The following is a 27,239-nucleotide window of genomic DNA, read 5'->3' as shown; positions in this document are numbered from 1 at the left end:
GAATATCTTCTTTTTTTTTTTTTTAAAGGAAATTATGACCAGATCTGAAATGGCAGAAAAAATGTTCTCTTCAGAAAAGATAATGTGATTGGGATCCATATCAATGAAACCTACATGACAGTGAAGGAACTTCCTCAAGACTAAAAGAGAACTTGGTTTTGCGATAGTACAAGTTTTTATTGTATTTTCTTGGAAATCTGTGGATTGAAATTAAGAGTTCAGATGGTGGGAGGGTTCACAACCCTTTTAAAGCTGAACCTTGAATGTGAGTTTAATGTCCATGAAGTTGCCCAGATTGGCAGTCATCTGAGAGAGAAGTATCACAATAGAGATAGGTGCCCAGATGCCCTGAGCTGAAGGGTGGCAGGCATGTGGATTTGGGTTCTCTTTGTTTTTTTCCTGGAAAATATGACCATTCCAGAGTAAAATAATCTTTGTACATCAACACTCCTACTGTTCTTCCACTGACCTTTGAAACGGATGACGTGAGTCTTGTGAAGTGTGGTAAAGCAATGCCTCCGTCTCTTAGGTTTATAGTTATTTTGAGTTTTATGCTGAAGTGATTTGATAACAAGTACAACTCCATTGACGTTGGAACATGCGGATGTTTCTATGGTTGGTTTTGCTCAGCGTGTGCACACACAAAGCCCTTGTGTGTAATTAACGCCACGCACGTCAAATCACGCATTGGCCTTCTCTGTCTGAACTCCGGGAGCACAGTACCCAGAGGGAGAGGTCACTCCCCATGGCCTGGCCTCCCAGCGTCCCCTCACTCAGGCCAGATGCACACATGAACCCCCCTGGGGCAGGAGGGTCCCCTGGCCACATGGCTCTGTCACAGCACTTCCTCCCTGCCAAGCTGGGGGGCCCATCACCAGTGAACCTCGAGGAAACTAGAACCTTCTATATAATCGTAGCATGTTTGGTTTCATTACAAAACATATATAACTGCATAGTACCTTCGTGTTATATTTAACTGCATAGTACCTTACTGTTAATCTTGTAATTAATTTTTAAACCTTAAACCCTGTTTTATACATTATTTTGCTACATCAGTCTGTGTAATGTATGTAATGTGTGATTGAAAATATAAAATTTTTTTTAATGCAGAATATTCTAAACTTGAAAAGTAACTGAATATAGTATGATGAAAATGGTGACTGTTTTGCTGCTTTCTGACCAAAGATACAGGGCTAGTGGATATTTAGAATAGGAATTAAAGTCAGAATCTTCTGTATCTTTCTTTGAAGGAGTTCTAACAGCCTGAGTTGAGGATGACTTCAGAGGTTGTGATTAAGAAGCATTAAAGTCTTGGAGTTCCCCTCGTGGCGCAGTGGTTAACGAATCCGACTAGGAACCATAGGTTGCGGGTTCGGTCCCTGCCCTTGCTCAGTGGGTTAAGGATCCGGCGTTGCCGTGAGCTGTGGTGGAGGTCGCAGACGCAGCTCGGATCCCGCGTTGCTGTGGCTCTGGCGTAGGCCGGCGGCTACAGCTCCGATTTGACCCCTAGCTTGGGAACCTCCATATGCTGCAGGAGCAGCCCAAGAAATAGCAAAAAGACCAAAAAAAAAAAAAAAGGCATTAAAGTCTTAACCAGTACAAACATTTAAATTATAACCTTTTTTTTTTTCCAATGTGAAGCCACAACACAAAATTATTTCTTTCAGAAGCCCACCTTTTGAATTGGTTTCTCATTTACTCATTTCATGGAGGTTAGTAAAAAAGATTTTAGTAGTAACATCTCTTAAAAGATACTTTGAAGTTTATTTTCAGTAGGGGATATCGAATTGTAGTAAGAAAGGCGCGGCTTTCATGGTGCCGTTGCTGTAGGACACCCTTCCCAAGCAAAGAGTGTCTAATTCAGTGTGGGTGCCCTTCCTTATTTCTGCTTATGCCACAATAATGGGCTCCCACCTACTACATTTCCCAGCATTTATGTTCATTCTGGTTTTGATGTATTTTATCCTCAGCCCAGTTTCAGAGCTGGAGGTGACCCCTGCCTCCCTGTCCCTAACGTTTGTATCAAATACCACGCCCCAAGTGTTTTGAAGCAGACTGACTCCTAACTCACAAGGCTGTAGTTGAATTTTGAAATGTTGAATCCTGGGCTTCCAGATGCAGGTGGTAATGATGTGCGAGCAGAGAGGAGACGGTACGTGTAATAATAAGGGAGAATGCCTCCAGCGTAACCTGGACTGTGTTTACGAAGACACTTCTTTGTGCAGCTGGCAAGATAAATGCTGCTCCCTATACACTCAGGTACACACTGAAATGCAGGCTTTTCTCATCATCACAGAAAGCAGTATTCTCTCCTGATAGCCTTGTCAGAAGTGCTTTTCAAAGGGCATATGCCGTGCCTGTCACATTCAGTGACGACAGTGGTGTCTGTTGGTGACTCAGGACCTGACTGAGTGTTCCTACCGAGGGCCTGCCTGGCCCCTCATATATGCAGGAGGGGCACCCTCGGCCAGAGCTGTAGTTCTGATGGGAGAAGCAGCACTCAGGGCCGCTGTACAGCTCAACCCCCGGCTTCTGCACGAGGTTTCCAGAAATGGGTAATCGAGGTCTTTGAGGCTATGCCATCCATCAATTTATTCTTAAGATGCCATCAAGATGGGTCTTCCTACCAATGAATGGGTCTGAGGGTAAGAGTCCAGTTGTATGTATTTCCAAGCAAAACACTTAAGTGTTCTTGTTATGCAATTGATGTTCAGTTTATGTGGTGTATGAAATTTGCTTAAAAGGGAATCTTCATGATTTGAGTTGGTGTCTGTTTTAAAGGATATTTAAGTTTATTTTGAAAAGAAGGAAAAATGGATGAATATGTGAATTTTTTAAGCCCAAGAGACAAGATAGTCCCACACTTTTCCTGTAAAGAAAATCATATTCAAAATCTTTCATACATCCTGTAGAAAGTACTGATTTCCGCCCCCAATACCACATATTATATTTGCACTACTATAATGTGAAGACTGAAAGTATAAAAAAAAGTACATGTAAGGTTGATTTTTATATCCTTTTTTAAAAAGGGGGTTGAGTCTGTTGCACTAGGCTCTGCATGACTGTTTATGAGACCTGTTATGCTACATTTATAAGTCCCTAGTTTGGGTACTTCTGTCTTTATGGGATCAACAGCATGTGATAAGCAATACAAAACACTAAGCCTTATAAGAAAAATTTTAACAAATCGATTAAAGTACTAAACAGAGCAAATATATATGTGACAAAACTAGATTTAAGGAAATGTGCATTATAATACAGGAGCTCAATAAGAAACTTTAGATCTAGGAAAACATGTATTTGGGGAGAGAGTTTAGGGGCTTAAGAAGTTATATATTTTTTATTTAAAAATTAAATTATTGTGTAATTTGGAAGAAGTTGCTTTGAATGTAGGACAAAATTATTTCAAAGATTTTTGTTTGACAAAAACTAATGTATTTTTGTGCCTTAATATTTGTTCTGTCTTAATAAAATGCTTTCCGAAATTTTGGGTGACTGCTTCTTGATAATATCTATTAGTGCTAAAATTATGTAAACTTAGTAGGAAATGGAGACTCCAGTAAATGGCAGGACATTAGCAAAATTCTCAAAAGAGGCTCACCTGAAACAAACTCCTCTGTGAAATCCAAACACAGTCTTAAGATTTATTGTATTTTATTTTATTGTGTTTTTAGAGCCGCACGTGCCACATTTGAAAGTTCACAGGCTAAGGGTTGAATTGGAGTTGCAGCTGCCGGCCTACACCACAGCCACAGCAACCCCATATCCCAGCTGTGTCTGCGAGCTACACGACAGCTCACGGCAACGCCAGATCCTTAACCCACTGAGCGAGGCCAGGGATTGAACCTGCATGGATACTAGTCAGGTGCATTTCGGCTGAGCCAGGACGGTAACTCCTAAGATTTATTTACATGTGTTAAAATGAAGTTACCCAGGGCATGTCCTGTACCCCTTCGGAGAGTGGATTTATGCTAAATTCCTACTAGCATAAGTTGGGATAGTACTGAATTCGGATGTAAAAAATTTTGGCAGTATTTCCTTTCAGTCGTTTTGGGAAAGTAAGAAGAAACTGCAGTGAGTTTATACACAGGAATACTTTTAAAAGCTATCCAGTAGATGGTGCCAAAGTAATGTCTCTGAAGAGGTCTAATCACAACATTTTTGGCCACTAACTCTTGTCCTTAAATTTTTTTATTTACTTTTACTTAACAAATGCTAATTTCGGGATGAAATTTTAAAATTTAAAAAGATGCACCCAAAGAGTGCCACCATCCTGGCAAAAAAAAAAAAAAGGCAAAACTCTTCATGTGGTATATTCCCAGTCTCTCTCAGAATGGGAACTTGAAAGCTGGAAGGGGCCTCTGAGCTCATTGTACAGGTGAGAGAAGGGGGAACCAGGAGAGCTTCCTTGGCCCCAGGTCCCTCGGCCAGAGTTGAAGCCTGTCTCCAATTTGCTTTTGCCAACCCTGAATCCTGCTGTCCAAGGGAGAGGAGCCACAACATGGTCCAACTGCACCTCAAAACTTGGACTATACACTCCTTATGCTTGGGTTATCCCTTGCTACATCATTTTATACGACTGTGTTGTCTTTCCTTCTTTACATAAATAGTCATAATTCTGATTCTTTGCTTAATCTGATAAAAGGACATTTATTTCCTTGGGGCATAGTGGAGTGCAAGAGTTAGAGACGATCCATTTTATTTTTAGCACTACTGAGCATCTTGAAAATAAAACATTGGAGTCCTAAATTTTATCATCCTTTTTAAAAAAAAAATGGCATGAAAATATCCACTTCCAAATAATTTTTAGACATTTTTTTTTTGGTCTTTTTCTCTTTTTAGGGCCACACCCTCGGCATATGGAGGTTCCCAGGCTAGGGGCTGAATCGGAGCTGTAGCCGCTGGCCTAATCCACAGCCACAGCAATGCTAGATCCAAGGCGTATCTGCGACCACCACAGTTCACAGTAATGCCGGATCCTTAACCCACTGAGTGAGGCCAGGGATTGAACCCAAGTTCATGGATCCTAGTCAGATTTGTTCCCGCTGAGCCACATTTTTATTAAGCACAAATGAACAAGCTAGCCTTTTCACTAAGAAATTGCTTTTTTTACAATGACTTTATAAAATGTGTTTCTGGATTTCAAGTTTTGAATGGAGAAGTACCTCTTACAGGACCAAACTTCCATGCCAACAACATATCCAGATAAAATAACAATTTCTTGGGAGTTCCCTGGTGGCCTAGAGCTTAAGGATTTGACATTGTCACTGCTGTGGCTCAAGTTCGATCCCTGGCCCAGGAATTTCCACATGCCATGGACATGGCCAAAAAATAAATAAATGAGAGGAACAACTTCTGGATGACATTGGAGAGAGACAAAAAGCAAGGAGACTCTGGAGTTCCTGTCGCGGCACAATGGAGACAATCTAACTGGGAACCATGAGGTTTCGGGTTTGATCCCTGGCCTTGCTCAGTGGGTTAAGGATCTGGCGTTGCTGTGGCTGTGGTGTAGGCCAGCAGTTACAGCTCCGATTCAACTCCTAGCCTGGGAACTTCCATGTTGCAGGTGCTGCCCTAAAAAGACAAAAAGACCAAAAAAAAAAAAAAAGGGGGAGTGGGGGGAGACTCTGAAAGGTATTTAGCACTTGGATGCAGGGTATTGCATTGGGTGCATTTCCCATTTTTATGGCTTTTACTCTGAGAGCAGACCACAGTTTGTGCCAAGTGGAGATTAAACCCAGATATAAAACCTGAATTTTATTTGTTGAACTGGAAGACAGAATTTAGAAGAACGACAGCAGCTAGGAAATACAAATTTCTAAAAGATCCAAAGAAGGCAAGCCCCACATTCTTGTATAAATCTCCCAGATCACTGGCTCGCCCTGGATGTGCATGTGTGGTGCAGACTCCATGCACCCATCAAAGGCTAAAAAAAGTAGATTTTCACTAGCATAGGAGACAAAGTTTGGCTTGAGTCCAACTGTGTAAACTGCTTAAAAAAATAAAGTGAGGTGACATCAGGGAAAAGTGAGGTGACATCCCTAAAGACCTCTGAGAGTTTGTCCCTTTAAAAAAAACCGTGAAAGGCATTCCCATCGTGGCATAGTGGTTAACGAATCCAACTAGGAACCATGAGGTTTCGGATTCAATCCCTGGCCTCGCTTAGTGGGTCAACGATCTGGCGTTGCAGTGAGCTGTGGTGTAGGTTGCAGACTCGGCTCAGATCCCGCGTTGCTGTGACTCTGGTATAGGCTGGCAGCTACAGCTCCAATTAGACTTCTAGCCTGGGAACCTCCATATGCCACAGGAGCGGCCCAAGAAAAGGCAAAAAGACAAAAAATAAATTAAAAAAAAATTAAAAAACATTGAAAAAAAACCCATGAAAACTTTCAGAATTTGTCTTTTCAGAACTCTGGAAGTTGACCAGTCTTGCAGTAACATAGGAGCATTTACTCAAGAAAAATGCTTGAATTTCCGTAAGACCATCAAGCTGAGTGGTGTTTACGCTGCTCCCCATCCCAGCAGTAGCCTTCAAAATTAAAGGTCCACATCCCCACATCCTGCAGGCAGCAGAATGGAGCTGGGGATCTTGCAAAACCTCATTTCCAGGAGTCAGTGGTCATCGAGACTGGCAGAACTTGCACCTCAAGTTCGAAATGCTAAAAGAAATCCTTCATATTAAAGAGGAATGCTGTCAGTTTTAAATTCAACAAAAAGGGGAGTTCCCATCATGGCACAGCGGAAACGAATCCAGTTAGGAACCATGAGTTTGCAGGTTCGATCCTTGGCCTCACTCAGCGAGTTAAGGATCCAGGTTACTGCGAGCTGTGGTGTAGGTCACAGATGAGGCTCGGATCTGGCATGGCTGTGACAGTAGTGTAGGCTGGCAGCTGTAGATCCAATTAGATCCCTAGCCTGGGAACCTCCATATGCCGCGGGTGCGGCCCCAAAGACAAAAAGACAAAAAAATAAAATAAAACGAAGTGGGAAACTGCTTCCAGACAGTGTGTCTCTATTGTGATGTCCTAGGAATGAAGATTCTTTGGAGTGAGGAATTTGACGAGGGCTGCAAAGCTGCCTGTAATGTGATGGGAAATGGTGTAAATAATGGTGGGACTTAGGCCTGAGGATGATCACTTTGTTGCCAAACTGAATTACAATTATGGCATCTGAGTCTGCAAACTTGAAACTGACATCACAGGTACCACGCTCGCTTCTAGACAGGCTGTCAGCAAGTCCAGGAAGGTGGAGTGGCCACTCAGTGAAGCTGCAGAGAGTGCTGGGCTTTGCTGACAACCAGTGTAAGTGGAAGCTACATGGCCTCAAGGGGGCAGGTGACCATGCAGCAGCTTTTGGATGAATTGCTTTTTCTTGCCCCCAGAATTAGAAGACTTGATGAAAAGGGCAAACCAGAAGATTCTGACTCCCCTGGAGTCTGGACCCTCCAGGGAAAGCAACAGTGCAAGTGATTCATTTTGACCCACCCTGATAGACATGAAATTTGCCTTGTGAGAGATGATGCCTTTTGAGAACTCTCTTTAGATGGATCCAGAGGGAAGCAAATTATTGGATGATGCAATGGCAGAAGATAAAAGTGATGAATGGACTGCTGAACAAAATAAACCACAGGCTTCCAGTTAGAAGATACCACGTGGAACAAACATCTGTGATTCCTGTTAAACACAGTGAGGCCTGATGTGTGCATTATGCGATAAATGCCCTTGCGGTTTGGTTGTTTCCTGTACAAGCAAGGAAGTTGGGGTGGTGAAGATTTGTGTATTTTAACCTTTGAAAGCTCTAATATATTTTAGAGAGAAAATCCTATCATTATCCATCCATTTAGAGGAGAACTCTGTAGCCTGCCCTGTCATTGGAAGGGCACATTTTGTGTGTAATTGTATTTGACTAGTAAAAATTTCTCCTCCAGCCTGGGACAGCTCTGTGGAATATTACCTTTGGTTGGGGATAGAGGGAATTCTGATAAGTATAAGTTCCATGAGAACAACTAAATCCAAATAACTCCAAGTCAATTACTTAGAGCAGGATTATTTTCAGCACCTGATGATAGTTAGCTGTTCTAATGTCTTACTCTGGCGGCCTTGACATATAAAAATTTTTAAAGAAATATCCTGCCTTGAACCGAAAGATTTGGTTAACACTCCCACATTCCTTGCTTTAAAATTTTGAGTAGCCAGAGAAAACAAAAGGATAAAATGAGTTGTGTTGTTATGCCTGGCTCTGTGCTAGTCTCTTTATATTTTATATACTATGTACTATAAAGAAATATATAATATGTATATAAACCCTCAAAAGGAGAGAACATGTTAGCTTTCTTAAAAATGGATTAGGTGGTTTCTTCAGCCTAAGAATGTTTTTAAAAATATTTTCTGGTTTTTTTCTTTTTTGTTTTCTGCAAAACCAATCAATTTTAATCACTGAAAACAGAATTAAGTTGGACATATTTATCATGAAATGTTTTTTGAAATTATGTTTCTAAAATCAAGCAGTTACAACCAATCTATAAGACTCATTATTGAAAGTGGTGGCCAGGGAGCTCCTGTCGTGGCGCAGCAGAAACGAATCCGACTAGGAACCATGAGGTCATGGGTTCGATCCCTGGTCTCGCTCAGTGGGTTAAGGATCCGGCATTGCTGTGAGCTGTGATGTAGGTCGCAGACGTGGCTCGGATTTGGCGTTGCTGTGGCTCTGGCGTAGTCCATCGGCTACAGTTCCGATTAGACCCCTAGCCTGGGAACCTCCATATGCCATGGGTGCGGCCCTAAAAAAGGATAAAAGACCAAAAAAAGAAAGAAAGAAAAAGAAAAGAAAAGAAAGTGGTGGGCCAGGTTCAAACTTAAGGGAAGAAACTAAGGAAAACAGAAAGGATTGTTTCAGAAGATACCAGTTCCTGGATGATATACCTGAAATTACTTGTAAATCATAGCCCCTACCTTAGTTCATAGCCCCATAGTTCTACCTTGCTGGCAGGGTGAGCATATGAAATTTCAGAGTGGGTTTCAGCTCACCTTCTGATAGAGCAATCTTTTTTCTTTTTTTTTTTTTTTTTTTAAGGGCTGCACCCATGGCATATGGAAGTTCCCAGGCTAGGGGTCCAATCCGAGGTGTAGCTGCTGGTCTACACCACAGCCACAGCAATGCCAGATCTGAGCTGTGTCTTCGACCTACACCACAGCTCATGGCAACACCGGATCCTTAACCCACTGAGCAAATCCAGGGATCAAACCCACATCCTCCTAGATACTGGTTGGATTCATTTCTGCTGTGCCACAACAGGAACTCCAGTGATAGAGCAATCTTATCTTCACTGAGGGAAAAAAAAAACCCACCTTTCCCAGCTCCATATCACTTTTCATTCAACTTAAATTCTCTATCCTAGGGAAGCAATTGTGAGTTTAAAAGCCAACCAAGCTATACATGTTCCTCCTCTAGACATGTGGTTCATTTTTTTCCCCTATGTACGGGGAAATTATTATATGAATTTTGAATAATCAAGTAAACACAAAACAAAAACTCATTCCCCCAAAATTGTCATTATTTGACTTTCTAGTGGTTCCCTGTAAGTTTCCTCTTGAAGGCTTATCTTTATTTGACCAGGGTCAGAACTTGCCCAGTGCTAAGAACCTCCCCTTGGGGATGTTTGTTAAAAACATTTGTAGTCAAGTGTTTCAATATTGAGGCTCCCTGAGGTAATAAACAATAATGGAGGCAGAAAATAGACTAACCAAATACCTTAAGTGGAAAACAAGAAAGGTATGACCTAGGGACATTTGAAATTTCCAGCATATTTCTGAGAACCTAAAAAGCCACATGTGTGCATAGGGCTCTATATATGTTCAGGAAAGACTTCAGAAAGCAGGAAGTGAATGCCAAGACAGAGTTCCAAACTGGCTGGATGAATGTTGAAGGTGTGCCTCATGGCACACACAGAGGCACCTTGACAACGACCAAGAGATTTATTGGTTTCTGAGAGTTTAAGAAACTCTCTATCTAATAATTAGCTGATGATTAGGTAACTAAGTAGAGACTTGAATAGCCAAATAATACAAAGAAACAATGTAAGGTTTTCACCAAAAAATTTTGATATATATAAATGATTACTTTCAGTTTTAGACTGATTTCCTTACATGTCACATCTACCATTTGTTCTTCATTGGGATGGACACGCACACTTTTTATTTATTTATTTATTTATTTTTGTCTTTTTTGATATTTCTTAGGCCGCTCCCGCGGCATGTGGAGGTTCCCAGGCTAGGGGTCCAATTGGAGCTGTAGCCACCAGCCTATGCCAGAGCCACAGCAACGCGGGATCCGAGCCGCGTCTGCAACCTCCACCACAGCTCACGGCAACGCCGGATCGTTAACCCACTGAGCAAGGGCAGGGACCGAACCTGCAACCTCATGGTTCCTAGTCGGATTCGTTAACCACTGTGCCACAACGGGAACTCCTTGATATATATATATATCTCCTAAAAAAGACACATGTGTATCTATTATAGATTTTTGGTTTGTGGTTACCATGACATATTCTATGTATTTATCTATCTATCTAAGCATCTGATTATTTTAAACTGCTGATCTCTTACATTCAGTGCATATTAACAACCCCCAATTTTACATTCTCCCCCGCAACACTTACTCTTTTTGATATCATGTTTTACATACTTTGTGTATCCCTTAATTAATTATTGTGGTTGTAGGTTATTTTACTACTTGTTTTTCAACCTTCCTACTAACTTTATATATGATTGACTTACTACCTTTACCATATTTTTACTTTTACCACTGAAAGTTTTCCTTTTGTAATTTTTATATTTCTAGTTGTGGACTTGTCTTTTTCACTTCAAGATCCCTTTAACATTTATGTTTGGTGATGATGAACTCTTATTAGTTTTTGCTTGTCTGTAAAATTTTTGACCTCTCCATCAATTCTGAATGAAAGCCTTTCTGGGTAGAGCAAATGGAAATGAAAAGAAAACCAAAGTAGCAATACTTACATCAGACAAAATAGACTTTAAAACAAAGACTGTGGCAAGAGGGAAAGAAGGACATTACATAACAATCAAGGGATCAATCCAAGAAGATATACCAGTCTAAATATATATGCATACAATATAGGAGTAGCTAAATGTAGAAAGCAAGTATTAGCAGACATAAAGGGAGAAATTGACAGTGAAACAATAATAGCAGGGGACTTTAGCACCCCACTCACATCAATGGACAAAGCATCCAGACAGAATATCAATACAGAAACAATGGCCTTAAACAATACATTAAATAAAATGGACTTAGTGTGTGTGTGTGTGTGTGTGTGTGTATACATACATGTATATATAGAGAGAACATTCCATCCAAAAGCGGTAGAATGCACATTCTTTTCAAGTGCTCATGGAACATTCTCCAGGATAGATCACATGGTAGGCCACAAAATAAGTCTTAGAAAATTTAAGAAAATTGAAATTATATCAAGCATCTTTCCCATCCACAATACTATGAGACTAGAAATCAACTATGAGGAAAAAAAAAAAACTGTAAAAAAAATATGCAAACAGGTGAAAGCTAAACAATATGCGACTAAACAACCAATGAGTCAATCTACCTTCACTACTGAAGAAAAAAAAGAGAGCACAAATTACCAATGTCGAGAATGAAAGAGAGGCTGTCACTACATATCTAACAATTTTTTTTTTTTCTTTTTAGGCCCACACCTGCAGCATATGGAAGTTCCCAGGCTAAGGATCAGATTGGAGGTACAGCTGCAGGCCTATGCCACAGCCATAGCAAAGCCAGATTCAAGCCACCTCTGTGACCTTTGCCAAAGCTTGCTGCACTGCTGGATCCTTTACCCACTGAGCAAGGCTAGGTATTGGACCTGTGTCCTCAAGGCTACTAGTCAGGTCCTTACTCCACTGAGCCACAACAGGAACTCCCTATCCAATGATTTTTGAAAGATAAAAAGAGAATAATACTATTTTATACCAATAAATTTAAAATTTTGATACCATGGAAAAATTCCTTGAAAACTATAATTGACCATAATTGACATAAGATGAAATTTAAAAATCAAGTTGTATAATACAGACCCATGCTTATTTATCTTTTTGATGTAATTTTAGATTTACAGAAAAGTTACAAAATTAGTTCAGTTTCCTTACACCTGTCATCCAGACTTCCCCTTTTTAATATTTTATATAACCATAGAACCTCTGTGAAAATTGTGAATCCAAACTTGATACAATACCATTAACTGAAGCACACTTTATTCAGATTTCACCAGTTTTTCCACAAAAGTCCATATTCTCTTCCAGGATTCACTCCAGGATTCCACATTGTGCTTAGTTATTTTGTCTTCTTAGTTACCTCTAATTTATGGCAATTCCTTCATTTTCCTAATCTTTCATTGCTTAATAATACCAATCAGGTATTTCATAGAATGTCTCTCAATTTGGGTTTATCTCATTTTTTTCTCGTGATTGGATTGGATTATGCATTTTTGACAAAAGCCTCACAGAACTGATGCACATTTCTCTGGGCCTCATGTTGTTATGTCTCATCGATAAGCTGTAAATTTAAGATTTTCATTTTCTAACATTTGTAAATAGTTGGGGGGAAGATACTTTGAAACTATGCGAAAATCCTTTTTCTGCTTAAACTTTATCCACTAATTTTACCATTCAGTGGTGGATCATGCCTGCATCAATGATTACTGTAGTGTTCTAATGGTGATTTTTTAAATATTTTTCTACATTCATTGATTGTAATTTTTCTGTAAAGAGGAGTTGTTTCCCCCTTTTATTTAGTTATTCAACTGTACTCATAGATTTGGGTTCCATTGCCTGAAACAGAAATCCAACTACCAACAGCTTCACCAAATAGGGGTTTATGTTTCTTAGCAAACAAGACATCTGGAAGTAAGTGTCCCAGAACTGGCATGTCTCAAAGAAATCATTAGGGAAGCAAGCTTCCTCTGCCTTCTCTCTTTTCCTCTTTTAAAATTTGGTTTATTGAAATAGAGTTGATTTACAATGCTGTTAATTTCTTCTGTACAGCAAAAGTTATATATTCTTATATTTTATTTCATTTTTTAAATTTTTAATAAGAAAAAAAAACAAACCCTTGTGTCGAGGGCTGACTTTCAATAGACCGCAGCGAGGGAGCTGCTCTGCTACATACAAAACCCCGACCCAGAAGCAGGTCTACGAATGGTTTAGTACCAGGTCCCCAAAGAACATTAGGTGCGTGACAGGTGAGGGGGCGGCCACGCTTTCCGGCTGCGCCCTGTCTATTCTTTTATATATTCAGTTGTATATAGTTTCTTTCCCATTATGGTTTATTACAGGATGTTGAATATAATTCCCTGTGCTGTACAGTAGGACCTTGTTGATTATCCATTCTATATATAATGGTTTGTATCTGCTAGTCCCAAACTCCCAATGCATTTCTTCCCCACCCCTCTAGGCAAGATTCAGCCGCAGAGAAGACTGGGAAACCCGAATAGGAAATGGACATAGCCTGGGGCAGTGTGAAAGGCTCAGAGGACCTTAGAGGACAGCTCTGAAATGGCTGATTTATTTATTTATTTATTTATTTATTTTTGTTGTTGTTGTTGTTATTGTTGCTATTTCTTGGGCCGCTCCCGCGGCATGTAGAGGTTCCCAGGCTAGGGGTCCAATCGGAGCTGTAGCCACCAGCCTACGCCAGAGCCACAGCAACGCGGGATCCGAGCCGCGTCTGCAACCTACACCACAGCTCACGGCAACGCCGGATCGTTAACCCACTGAGCAAGGGCAGGGACCGAACCCTCAACCTCATGGTTCTTAGTCGGATTCGTTAACCACTGCGCCACGACGGGAACTCCTGGAATGGTTGATTTAGACTGGGTGCTGCTTCTGGTAGGGTCTTATACAGATTCCACAGCAAATCTTCCTGCCCCATTCTGTAGTCCCACATTACACAGGGAACGTGAGTGTACCAGAGAGACAGTACTGACCCCTAAGAGATGAGAACTGATTCTCATCTCAGTTCATTTTCTCAGCCCTGACAGATCTGGGCTTGGAGGGGCTGCCTCTATGACCAGAGGTTAAGGGCAGTTAAGGACAGAGAGAGAAGGGGCAGTACTGCTGGGGCAGTGGGACCTTAGAAGGTTAATTCAGACCAGACGTCAGAGCACTAAACCAAAGTCAGCCATGCAACAAGGGAAACAAATGGAAATTGGTAAATAGGGGGGAAAAAAAATCCATGTTAAAATTTAGAAATGCTTGAAAAGTAAGGAAGAAGAAGGAGGAGGAGGAAGAGGGGAAAACAAACAAAAACAGAAAAAAACTATCCCTGTAAATAAATGAAATGCTATGATCGCATATTTATGTGAACCGCAAGATAAGGTTGAATGCAGCCTGTGTGCTGGAAACAGCCCTGCTTCGGCGGGGCCCTGAGACCTTTGAGTTGCAAACCATGGGCAAGTCACTCAGCCATTCCCTGCTTCTTGAAATGAGAAGTCTCTTCCAGCTTTCAGAATCCATTCAGAGGACACAAGAGGAGAAGCGGTCTTGCTCACATCTACCCACGTTTGCCTCCCCGCGCAGGGCCGGAACAGGGCTGGGAAGGCTTGGCTGTGCGGGGAGGGATCACCTTGTTAACACAAGGTGGGATAAAACACAAAATGAGCAGGGCCACACTGACCAGAAGGAACCCTTCCTTGGGGTACGGGTTGAGAGAGTGAGGAGGACACTGGCTTTGGCAGAGACTGGCAAACATGAGAGATGGAGGCAGAAAACCACCACTGCCACAGGCTGCCCCGAGGTGGGGGTGGGGGTTGAGCGACTGTTGCCTGGCTCCCGCCTCCTGTACAGGGAGCAGCAATTTCTGTCCGGGTCTCTCTTCAAGCCGTCTAAGCAGGAATGCGGAATAAGAGCGCACAGTCTCATGCCACTTCCTCCGGCAGGAAGGTGGAGGGGCCAGGCCAGCAGAATTTCCTGGGTAATGCCTGCCCAGGTGGCCCGCCTGCACCAGGCCCCGCGCTTTCCAGGGGACTCCAACTTTCCTTTCTGCCTTCCAAGGGAAAACAGTTCTGGGTCTGAGGCTGCAGCCTTCTGAGCTCCGCGCCTTGAGCTCGGAGTGGGCTCTGCTAAAGGAAATTCGGAAAAGGAAAAATAGATTTGAGGCTTGGCCAGACTTGGTGTGCACCATGACATCTGCAAGTGTTGCCTTCTGAAAACATTCTTCCAGTAAGAACTTAAATAATGTTTTCCAGGAGCTTGGGGCGGAGGCCATCTGGTTCCTCCCACAGCCCCTGGATGCAGGGACTTCACCCTGCTTCGATCTGCCCTTCCCCGGGGGCACTTCCCACCCGACCTCAGCAAAGCATCCAGTGTTCCCATAACCCGGCCTCCGTTTCAAACTGAATTTCTCGTCCGTTTGGGGAGCGGAGGACTGCAAGTGAGGAAGGCTGTAGTTTCTTAGTCACCGTGCCTGGGTGGTCTTGTACCCCGATGGCATTATTTAAAAGGGCACGAGTCTACTCGGGTGGAGAACTGCATCTAAGTTTATGAAGCCAGTCTCTGGGTCAGACTGGTGGTCCCGTGTTTTGAGCGCGGCGGAGGAAGATGTCCGCGCGTGAGCGCTGAAGTCGGACAGACCTGGATTTGAACGGCCGCTCTGCCACTAGGGGAGGGGTGATGTCAGCCTCAGTGTCCCCCCGGGGAAAGGGGCGGGGCTGGAGCGGTCCGGCGCGGGGTGGGCTGCCGGGCTCCCGCACGTGTGCGCCGCCTTGTCCGCCTCCCCGCCCCCCCCGAGAGCGCGGAGGATGCCCGCGCTCGTCCTCGGCGTCGCGCCCGGCCTCCTCGGGGAGCCGCGCGGGTTGGGCGCGCTCCCAGGCGCATTCCTGGCCGGGCAGCCCCTCCTCCTCGGCCTCGGCCAAGGGGCTGGCGCCTCCCCGCCTCGCCGGGACTGTCTCGTGCGGGCGGCTGCGGACGCTCGTGGCCACTGGGGCTCCAGGTCGGCGCGCGGCGCACCTGGACCGGAGACTGCGCCTCCCGAGCGCCGCGGCCGGGCTGCGCTCCCGGGCTCCCGCCTCCTTCCCCGCCCGAGCCGCTCCGGGCCGCGCGGACCCCTGCTCACCGCAGGCGCGGCTGAGGCATCGGCTGGGAAGGCAAAATTATTTCCCTTCCCAAGCAGAAAGGTTCCGATTGGCAAGATGGTGCCCAACTGTCCCCGCGCGCTCTTTCTGCTGCTGCTTTTCCTCGCCTGCCCCGAATCGCGGGCTTCCCAGGTCAGTGTCCTTCCCACCTTGTCCCGCTTGCAGGGGAGGCCACGCCGAGGCCGGAGGACCTCTACTGGAGTGCTGCTCTGCCTGGGGACTTGGAGCGATGCTGGGGCTGGGGGTCGGTCTTCAGAGAGAGGCGTGAGGTCCCCCATCTGTCATCCAATGCATCACGGGCCGGGCGTCTGGAGGACCCGGGCCGGACTAGCCGAGCAGTTTGTGCGAAAGCCTCGGTCCGCTGGGGGAGAGGGCCCGCGTGAGAACCCTGGGTTGCAGAAAGATCGCCCTGGGATTTACAAGGCGTTGGTCTCCCGAAGAGATCCGGCTCACCCAGTTGGGGTGGAGTATGCCTCCTCCCTCCAACTTCCAACATTGAAATTTCTAACCAAATTATCGTTCTCACCATCACCAACTTTTAAACGCGCAGAACTTTCTGAGCAGTATGCAGCGTTTCCCAGGCAGAGGTGGCCGGGAGGATTCTGAGGCGGCCTCACTCTGAGCCTAGGGGGCCTTAGATTTGGGACTGTGTTTCCTTCCCACACTTACCCACAGCTTGCTGTTTAGTTTTTCTCTCCCTGACGTTTGTTTGTTGGAGCCACCCCGCCCCCCGCTTTATGTACTTGACCAGATTCCCTCTTACATTATGCAGTAAGAACTGATGGTTAAAATTATGATAAGAATGCACATGGAAATGCATCTTCCGAAGTTGAAACTGGAATTGCCGAATTCAGAGCCAGCTATCACCAGACTGGCTCTAGAGACCAGAGACCCCTCCCTCTGTGACTGACAGCTACTTCAACAATAGCCTCCACGGCAATAACAGTAATGGCAGGCAGTAGGAAAGCTCACTAAGTGACTGATGAGGGCTGGATTCTTTGCTCATCATCTTCCAGGCTTTTCATTCTCAGAGCAGCCCGGTGGGTTGTGAACTATTATCATCCCCATTTTGCAGATGAGAAAGATGAGGCCCAGCGAGATTGTGTCTTAGCAAGATCACATAGCCAGGAAGGAGGGAAATAAGTTTAGTCTCTCTCCTTGGGCTGCAGGCTTTCTCCCTTCCCTGCAGATTCTCACCCATGGACTAGATAGCTGAACCGTGGCCACCTTGAAGCCTTTGGAATACAGGAAGGGATTCCAGGCAGGGAGAACTCATTTCAGACCAGACATGGGCCAGGTTCGGACAGAAGATGGGGGCTGGAGTTCCCACTGTGGTTAAGAACCCGATTAGCATCTGTGAGGATTCGAATTTGGTCCCTGGCCTCGCTCAGTGGGTTAAGGATCCAGAGTTGCTACAAGCTGTGGCATAGGTCACAGATGCAGCTTGGATCTGGCATTGCTGTGGCTGTGGCGAAGGCCGGCAGCTGCAGCTCCGATTATGATTAGACCCTTAGTCTGGGAACCTCCATATGCCACAGGTGCACCCTAGAAAGAAGAAGAAGAAAAAAGATGGGGACTTCCCACCGTGGCTTAGCGAAAACGAATCTGACTAGCATCCATGAGAACACAGGTCCTGGATCCTTGGCCTTGCTCAGTGGGTTAAGGATCTAGCATTGCCCTGAGCTATGGTGTAGGTTGCAGGCGTGGCTCAGATCCAGTGTTGCTATGGCTGTGGCGTAGGCCAGCAGCTGTAGCTCCAATTCAACTCCTAGCCTGGAAACCACCATATGCCACAGGTGTGGCCCTTAAAAAAATATGGGAGCTGCCACACAGGGAGTCACTCAGCCACTGGGCAGCGTAAACCTATTCTAGGGTAGTTTCTGAGGCATTTGGAGTTTGGGGCCACAGTGAACCCATCCCACAGAGCAATGGGTTCTCCCACCCACTTTGCAGATGACAAAACAGTACCTCAGGCCTGGAGCCCAAATCCTGAAGCACAGGAAGGTGCATGCCTAAGCAGTTTCCACACTCCAGCCAGCAGAGGGGCGGGGAGTGTACAGGAAGTCTGAGAGGATGCTGGGGGTTATTGGATCTCTCAAGGTTACCTGGAAAACTGGCAAGACCGTGCAGTTCTCAGATGTGTGTGGCTGCTGCGGAGACAGGGGCGTGACCTCTCCCAGGCTCTGTTCCTGGATGTGATCTGGGTCACACCACTGCCCAGCTCAGTCCAGGCATTCTCAAATTCCTAATCCTGCAAGTTTCTTTACCTGCAAGAACACCTGCATCACTGGGCTTCGTGAGGGGGAAAGAGAGCAGAAGGGATCCTCCATTGAGGTTGGTTTAAAAATTCTAGGGAAACTGTTCTTCACCCAAAGTCCTAAGGAGTTGGGTGATCTAACCCCCCTGTCCGTGTCTGGCTTTTCACGTGTGTCCCTCTTTGTCAGCACATCTGTCCTGAGTTATTTTGCATTTTTTTTTTTTGGTGACCTGCTGTTGGAGAACAAGTGTCCCGGGGAAGGAGAGGAGGTTGAGTAGTGTGGGGATCCCACAAGTGGGGGCCCTTTCCCCGCATGACTGTCTGCGCTGTGGCCCTCCCCAGGAAGAGAAACAGAGGGAAGATACTTAACAAAACCTCTGGTCTCCCACTCTTCTGTCATGATGGAGCTCCTTACCTGCAGAGTAGGGGCACCGTGGTATTTCAGAAGGTTTCCCCCTCTCCAAAACTTCTCCTGTGATCAGATGTCACAGGGTTCCAAATTCTACCATTAGAGATTCATTCTTTTGTTTATCTCTCACATTGGATACATTACTTTTTGTAGTTTGATGGAAAAACTGTTTTTGGTGTACATTCCCATGATTTTAATCATAGAAATATGTTCTATATGTGGTACTCACCACCAAAGACAGGAGACAGAATAATTTCATCACCCCAGAATGACATCATGATGCCTTATATAGTCATACCCTCTGCCCACCCTGGCCCCTGGCAACACAGATCATTGTTTATCATTATATATTTTTTCTTCTTCACGGTGTCATATAAACAGAAGCAAAAAGTACCTAGACTTTTTACTCTGGCTTCATTAACTTAGCATAAAGCCTGTAAATGCTTCTTATTGCTGGGTCCGAGTCCTGTTTTGTAGATGTATCACAGTTTGTTTATCAATTCAGCCATGGAATTGAATGACACCCATGGTGTCCCAGTTTTTGGCAATTATTACTAGAGCTGTTATAAACATTCCCATACACTTTTTTTGTGTGAATGGAAATACTTATTTCTCTTAGGTAAATATCTAGGAGTGGGATTGCTGGGTTCTAGGGTAAACGTATCTTTAACTTTGTAAGAAGAAGCCAAACTGTATTCCATATCAGATGCATCATTTTATATTCCCGCAAGCAGTGTATAAAAGACCCAGTTACTCTGCACTCTTACTAGCACTTGATACTATCAACTGTGTTTGTTTTTTTCTGAGTCACTCCAACAGGTCTGGAATGGTATCACATTGTGGTTTTATTTTCCATTTCTCCAATGATGGATAATATTGACATCTTTTCATGAGCTCATTTGCCATACAAATAGTCTATTGGGTGAAGTGTCTGTTCAGGCCCTCTGCCCATTTTCAAAATGGGTGGTTTGCTTTCTTATTATTAAGTTCTGAATATCCTTTATATATTCTAAATGCAAATCCTTTTTTTGGATGTGTGAGTTGCAAATATTTTCTGCCTGTCTGCAGCTTGTCTTAACAATGTCTTTCCCAGAGCAAAGATTTTAAATTTTGATGAAGTCCAGTTGATCAAATTTTTATTTTTTTGGATGGTGCTTTTGGGGTCAAGTCTAGGAACTAACTCTTTGCACCTAGGTCATGACAATTTTCTTGTATGTTTTCTTCTAAAATTTTTGTAGTTTTGCAGTTGTACAATTTGATCTATAATCTATTTTAAGCTAATTTTTGTGTAAAGTGTGAGGTTTATGTTGCGGATCTCTTTTTGCAAGTGGATATCCAGTTGTTCCAGCATCACTTGTTAAAAAGACTGTTGAATTGCCATTGAATTGTCTTAGCAACTTTGTCAAAAATCAGTGCATCAGGAGTTCCTGTCGTGGCGCAGTGGTTAATGAATCCGACTAGGAACCGTGAGGTTGCGGGTTCGGTCCCTGCCTTTGCTCAGTGGGTTGACGATCCAGCATTGCCATGAGCTGTGGTGTAGGTTGCAGATGCGGCTCGGATCCTGCGTTGCTGTGGCTCTGGTGTAGGCCGGTGGCTATAGCTCCGATTGGACCCCTAGCCTGGGAATCTCCACATGCCTTGAGAGCGGCCCAAGAAATAGCAAAAAGACAAAAAAAAAAAAAAAAAAAATCAGTGCATCATATGGGTTTATTTCTGCCAGTAACACACTATCTTGATTACTGGAATTTTACAGTAAGGCTTAAAATTGGGTAGAGTTTAAGATTTTACTCTTTTTCAAACTTGTTTTGGTTATTATAGCTTATCTTTTCATTAAAATTTTAGAATCAAGAGGAGTTCCCATTGTGGCTCAGCAGGTTAAGAACCCGACATAGTGTCTGTCAGGATGTGGGTTTGATCCCTGGTTTTGCTTAGTGGATTAAGAATCTGGTGTTGCCCCAAGCTGTGGTGTATGTCACAGATAAAACTCGGATCTGGTGTTGCAGCAGCTGTGGTGTAGGCCAGCAGCTGCAGCTCTGATTCGACCCCTAGCCTGGGAACTTCCATTATGCTATAGGTGCAGCCATAAAAATAAATAAATAAATAAATAAAATTTTAGAATCAACTTATCTATATCCATGAAAAATGTGATGGAATTTTTCTTGGAATTGTATTAAACTTGTTGATCAACTAGGGGTAAATTGGCATCTTAACAGTATTGTCTTCCAATCAGTGAAAATAATATGTCTCTCCACTTATTTAGATCTCCCTTGATTTCTGTCATCAGCACTTTAAAGTTTTCAGCATAAACATGCTTCGTGAGATTTGTATCTAGGTATTTCATTTTTGGAGCTGTTTTAAGTGGTATTTTTAAAAGTTTCATTTCCAATGCTGTTTCTAGAGTATAGACATTCAGTGAACTTTTCTTTTTTTTTTTTTTTTTTTTTTTTTTTTGTCTTTTTGCCTTTTCTAGGGCCGATCCCGTGGCATATGGAGGTTCCCAGGCTAGGGGTCTAATCGGAGCTGTAGCTGCCACCCTACACCAGAGCCACAGCAACATGGGATCCGAATCACGTCTGCGACCTACACCACATCTCACGGCCACGCCGGATCCTTAACCCACTGAGTGAGGCCAGGGATCGAACCCGCAACCTCATGGTTCCTAGTTGGATTCGTTAACCACTGAGCCACGAAGGGAACTCCTCAGTGAACTTTTCTATATTGACATGGTCTGCAGTGACATTGTAGAACTCACTTATTAGTTATAAGGGATTTCTTTCTGTAAATTCCCTCAGGTTTTTTTAATATATCATTTCTTCCTTTCTAATCTTGTGCCATTTATTTAGCTTTATTACACTTATTAAAACTTCCAGTACTGAGTTGAATGAGAGAGTGGACATCCTTGCCTTGTTCATGAACTTAGGAAGAACACATTCAGTTTTTTGACATTAAGTGGGATGCTAGCCTAGAGGCGTTTGTAGATGCCATTTATCAGGGTAAGATTTTCTTCTAGTCATAGTTTGATAGAATATTCATTGTGAATGGATGTTGAATGTTATCACATGCTTTTCCTGACTCAATTAATAGGATCTCATGGTTATTCCTCAGTCTGTTATTAAAATGGATGACTTTGCCTTTCCAGTTTTGATGCCAGCCTTGCATTCCTAGATAAACCCTAACTGATTACGGTGTCTTATACATCATCTGTATTTCTGGATTCCACTTGCTAACATCTTGTGAGGATTCGTGTATCTTGCTGGTGAGGGATATTGGTGTGTAGCAAAGGTCAGAAAACTATGGGCCATGAGCCACATCCAGCCCACTGCTGGTCAAATCTGGCCACATGGATTTACTTAGCTGCTTTTGCACTACAGTTGCAGAGTGGCTTTTGCACTGCAATTGCATCCCTAGCTGCTTTTGCAGAGTTTAGTTGCAGCAGAGACCCTATGGGCTGCAAAGATGAAATGTGTGACTCTCTGGCCCGCTTTCTACATTCACGGTTTGCTGACCTCTGGTCTATGAATTTCTTCTACTGTCGTTGCCAGATTTTGTTCCCAGATTCCCCAAATGAGTCGTGAGCTGCCCTCTTCTGTTTTCTGGAAGAGACTGTAGAGGTTGTGTCAGTTCCTCTTGCCATGTTTGGTAGAGTTGACCAGTGAAATCGTGTGGGTTTGGAGATTTCTTTAATGGAAGGTTTTAAACTATGATTCAATCTCTTTGACAGATACGGAACTGTTGAGGGTAGCCTTTTTTCTTTGGGTGATTTTCGGTAGTTTGTGGCTTTCAGTCTTCTCTCTTTTGAGGCAACTGCTTTTAAATGCCCTGGAAATCACTCCACATTTCTAAACAATTGATCTCCTGTAATGACATGAATACTTTGTTCCATTGTTCGCTGGAGAGCCAAATAGTCTACTATGATTAATTTCCTTTCTTGTGTAACTTTTTGGTTTTCCTCAAGATTCTCTTTTGCCCCGGCTGTCCTCTACAGAGGCACAATTGCTTCCAAAAGCTCTTTCCTCTTCCATATTCTGTCGGGCTGCTTTCCCCTGGATTCTGGTTCTGCTGACCTTCTCTGGGCTCATGGCCCTGCGGCTACCCAGGGACTCTGGCCTGAGCTGGAGTTTACGTTTTCTAGATCATATGTCTTCCCCTTTCTTGGCTTCCTCCCTTGTTTTTTTGAACACATTCTCAGGAAAATGATGTTTTAATCCGCTATTCTTCGGCCTTCCCAAATCACTTTCCTCCTGTAGCTCTTACCCTTCTTCAATACTACAACTTTAAAGCTGTCAACAGTAGCACCCTTATCCCCACACTGTGGATGGGGAGCCTGATGTGCCTGAGAAAGTGGCAGCTGAATCCTCATATCGGGAGCAAAGCCAGAGGAAGGAGTGAGAGGGGGGAAGATGCCCCCATCCACTGAGTGTAGGGAGGGAGTGGGGAGGGTTGGGGACCTCTTCCTTGGCCTGAGAACAAATGAGATGAAAAAGGGTGGAAAGACGTTCCCTGGTGGCTGAATGGGTTAAGGATCTGGCATTGTCACTGCTGTGGAGCAGGTTGGATTGATGGCCTGGGAACTTCTGCATGATGCAGGTATGCCCCCCCCCAAAAAAAAAGAAAGAAAAGAAAAAGGGAGGAGTTCTTGTCGTGGCGCAGTGGTTAACGAATCCGACTAGGAACCATGAGGTTGCGGGTTCGATCCCTGGTCTTGCTCAGTGGGTTGAGGATCTGGCGTGGCCGTGAGATGTGGTGTAGGCTGCAGACACAGCTCGGATCCAGCGTTGCTGTGGCTCTGGCATAGGCAGGTGGCTACAGCTCCGATTAGACCCCTAGCCTGGAAGCCTCCATACGCCGCAGGATCGGCCATAGAAAAGGCAAAAAGACGGAAAAAAAAGAAAGAAAGAAAGAAAGAAAGAAAGAAAGAAAAAGGGAAAGGGTGGAAACAGGAAAACCCAAGTATGTTCCTTCCCAGTTTAGTGGTCAGCTTATCTATGTCAGTTCTGCTGCTGATTCTGATGGATGGCCTGGGACTGCCTGGAGTCTAGGTTGAGCTGGATTGTTGTTCATTTTAGAGCTTTCAATGAAAGGATGCCGTGCCTGATGAGAGGTGTCTGCCGTGGTCGCAGCACCAGGAGTATGGGCCAGCCCTGCAGCAGGAATTTTTATACACCAGCCCCTGTATTGACAAATACCTGGGGATGAGCACAAGCTACAGGGATGTGTGAATTATCCAGATCAAAAATGGGGTATTTCATAAAACAAATATCTGGGGCTTGCAATGGCCCAGGCACTGGGAACAAAATAGACAAAGACTCTGCATATGGTTTGGAAAGAGCTGCTTCGGATCTGAAGGTGGCCGATCATGGTGGCAGTTTGAGCTGGACTGGACTGGGCCATCCCGTTCATCTGTTCCAGGCTCTTCCGGACCGGTATCCTCTTGTCTGTGGATGGCCGCCAGGTTCCCTGGGGCTGATTGGTCTAGCGTGGCTCTGCTCCACACGGGCTCTCATCCTCCAGCAGGCTGGCCTGGGCTTTTCACATGGTATGGAGTGGTCAAGAGCAAGACTAGCAGAATGCACAAGACTTCTTGCGCCATTCTAAAATGAAGCTGGGCGAGTTCCCATCATAGCTCAGAGGGAATAAGCCCAACTAGTATCCGTGAGGATGTGGGTTCAATCCCTGGCCTCACTCAGTGGGTTAAGGATGCCATGAGCTGTGGTGTAGGTCTCAGATGAGCTCGGATCTGGCGTTGCTATGGCTGTGGGCGTAGGCTGGCAGCTGCAGCTCGGATTCAACCCCTAGCCTGGACCGTACGCTGCAGGTACAGCCCCCCAAAAGACAAAAATAAATAAATTAATTTAATTAAATAAAACGAAGCTGGGATTTGGGTTTCATCCAGGTAGGGAGAGACCAACAGATCAGGAGACACTGCCTTGGAAAAGATAGTGTATTATGACACTTCCCATGAGGAGCGGGCGAGTCATGCCAAGCTGGGCCACAGAGAGAACAGCAGACAGAGAGAGGGGGCGGGGAAACTTTGGGAAAGCCTTTATTGGGGCTTTCTTTTTTTTTTTTCCAATTTTTAAAATTTTATTGAAGTATTGTTGATTTACAGTGTTGTAATAATTTCTGCTGTACAACATAGTGATTCAATTATACATAAACATGTACCTCATTCTTTTTCAGATTCTTTTCCCATAGAGATTATCACAGAATGTTGGATAGAGTTCCCTGTGCTATTCAGCAGGTCCCCATAATGGGCCAGTCATTCCATAGGCCTCAGTGTGTATAGGCCAATCCCAAGCCTCCAGTCCACTTCTCCCCCGGACCTGTCCCCTTTGGAAACCTTAAGATTGTTTTCAAAGTCTGTGAGTCTGTCTCTGTTCTGCAAATAAGTTCATTTGTATCCTTTTTTAGATTCCACCTATAAGTGATGTCATATGATGTTTGTCTTCCACTGTCTGACTAATCTCACGTAGTAGGATAATCTCCAGGGGGAAGGAATGGGTGAGACAGGGTGGGGGGACTAACCAGGTTAGGGTTGGCTAGTTAGAATAATTTTAATGCCATGGCAGTATAGGGTTGCCCCTAGTGGTCTGATGAAGGACCCTGGGGCTTTTGGAGAGCGATTGGGGTGTTAGGGTAGAAGTGGGGTGTTAGTGACTCACGAGTGTCAGAGCCAGAGAAGCAGGGGGATGGGCTGTGAATGGGTTGTCTTGCTATGGAAGGTGTGCCTGGCAGGGAGGGTGTTGTGTTGTTTGCTGCCTCTGGGACTTTGCTACCCTCCCCACAAAGGGGCAGCCCATGCCAAGTCAGCAAGGCCCCAGATGTCAAAACATCAGATACAGAAGCTAGACCATGTGGTTAATCCAGAGCCAGCCCTGGAACTGGTATATCGCTTCCAGTGCATTCTGTTGGCCAAAGCAAGTCACAAGACCAGCGCATATCCGGAGATGGGAAACCAGACCTCCCTCTGGATGCGAAGGCCGGCAGAGCCTCCTTGCAGATGGTGTGGGGGCGGGGAGGGAGAGAGTGCCATTCCTGCCAGACCTTCAGCGGTGGTGATCCAAGGATTTACACCGGCCGGCGCTGTGTTCAGACGAATGCCTGGGGTCAGGGTGAGGATGGGTGGCCTGGAGACTGTCCTCGTGTCTTTGCTTTGTCCAGCAGCCTTCACCTTGCCCAGGCTCCTTCAGGAGTGGGACTCTTTCCATGTCCTGTCAAGGACAGTCTCCATCGCAGAGACAAAGGGAGACCCCTTTGCCCCATTGGGGCAATTTCTGGCCCCGGGGCACTGGGCTGTGGCCACCAAGGGTGTGGACGGGCTATGGCCAGCTGGGGAAGGAGGCAGCGCTGTGGTGTCTCGGGTTGGCGTGGAGTCTTTCAGGCAGGAACTGACGCCTTCCCAGGCCGTCTCCCCCTGGAGCATCCTGATTGATGCCAGATTTGATTCTGGGGCGGACCAAGCCAGACTCCTTATGGAGCTGCTCCCTTGCTGCTTGGGTCCCAGCCGCACACACCCCCCCCCGCCCACGTGGACCTGCCTCCCAGCCAGTGTCCACTCCTGACTGTTGACAGAGCCCCGATGGTACTCCCGTTCCATGGTGATAATGGTGGAGCTGCCTGGCTTCTCCCCACATCCCCAAGGCTTGTGCAGCCTGGAGCCCTGGGGACAACAGGGCAGACTTCCCTGGTAGGTGGAACTTTCTATGTCCTTTCAAACCCTCCACCAGTGCCTTCCATGCTTCTCTGGAACTGCCTGAGACCCAAAATAAGGACATCCAGACATTTTCATTTAAGAAAAAAAAAATAAGCACCTATTATTTGACAGGACTCAAACCTACCCATGTCGGTAAGTAAATCTCTACCTCAAGGAAGTAATTATTTATATTCCCTGAATGTGGGAGAATGTGTGTGGCTCTGGCAGTCTGGGTACCAGACTCTCCAGGGGGAAGCAGCCCAGATGGGAAGCCAGGCTCAAGGAGCTCCTCCTGGGGCTGGTTCCCAAGTAAGACTGAGACGTAGCAGTCGTTCACATCAAAGATGATGGGTGGCAGGGAGCGGCAACTTCAGGAACTCAGAAGTCCCCAAGCTGCCCCTTGACCTCACTGTTGCTATCTGGTTGACCCCTGACTCAGTCATTTTTCTTTATGCTGAGGATACAGTTACCTCTAGACCCTCGACAGGAGGGGAGGGGGCACCGCCAGCCCAGAAGGAACCCTTCCCTCTCTGCTCACTGGGGCTGGGTTTTCCATCTCTACAGGAGGAGTGGGGGGCAGAGTGTGATCATGATTCTTGGCTGGTTTAAAGAAAGGGAAAGCTCCACAGAGCTCTAAGGCAAAGATGTCTATAGGCAAAAAAAGATAAAAAGGAAAAGCTGTTTCCAGAGAAGTATCAAACACCATCAGTCATTTACACTACAGTGT

The 27,239-nt window shown here is 44.9% G+C and overlaps 2 protein-coding genes and 1 pseudogene across 9 annotated transcripts in view; all 3 read left to right on the top strand.

Annotated features, from left to right (window-relative positions):
• Positions 1-3,485, top strand: part of TMEM87B (transmembrane protein 87B) — a 48,279-nt gene extending 44,794 nt beyond the window's left edge. For all 8 annotated transcript variants that reach the window (XR_014841193.1, XR_014841191.1, XR_014841192.1 and 5 more), the window contains one exon: positions 29-3,485. Coding sequence is in view for 4 of the 8 variants with exons in the window: in XM_085018435.1 (XP_084874561.1) it covers positions 29-88 (60 nt within the window). In the remaining 4 variants the exon portion in view is untranslated. The remainder of the gene's footprint in view (positions 1-28) is intronic.
• Positions 2,131-7,641, top strand: LOC110260115 (glyoxalase domain-containing protein 4-like; annotated as a pseudogene).
• Positions 7,642-15,932: 8,291 nt separating this feature from the next.
• The window catches only part of FBLN7 (fibulin 7), a 51,942-nt gene continuing 40,635 nt past the window's right edge, over positions 15,933-27,239 (top strand). Inside the window, exon 1 of the mRNA XM_005662277.4 lies at positions 15,933-16,285. Within this exon, the coding sequence (XP_005662334.1) occupies positions 16,211-16,285 (75 nt within the window). The 5' untranslated portion in view covers positions 15,933-16,210. The remainder of the gene's footprint in view (positions 16,286-27,239) is intronic.

This window comes from Sus scrofa, chromosome 3 (assembly GCF_054392235.1).
Source record: "Sus scrofa isolate SSC_HxYL_T2T_F1_AM1 chromosome 3, Sscrofa_HxYL_maternal_Yorkshire_Landrace_v2.0, whole genome shotgun sequence".
NCBI classification, from domain to species: Eukaryota; Metazoa; Chordata; class Mammalia; order Artiodactyla; family Suidae; genus Sus; species Sus scrofa.
This window is presented reverse-complemented; position numbering and strand designations above follow the sequence as displayed.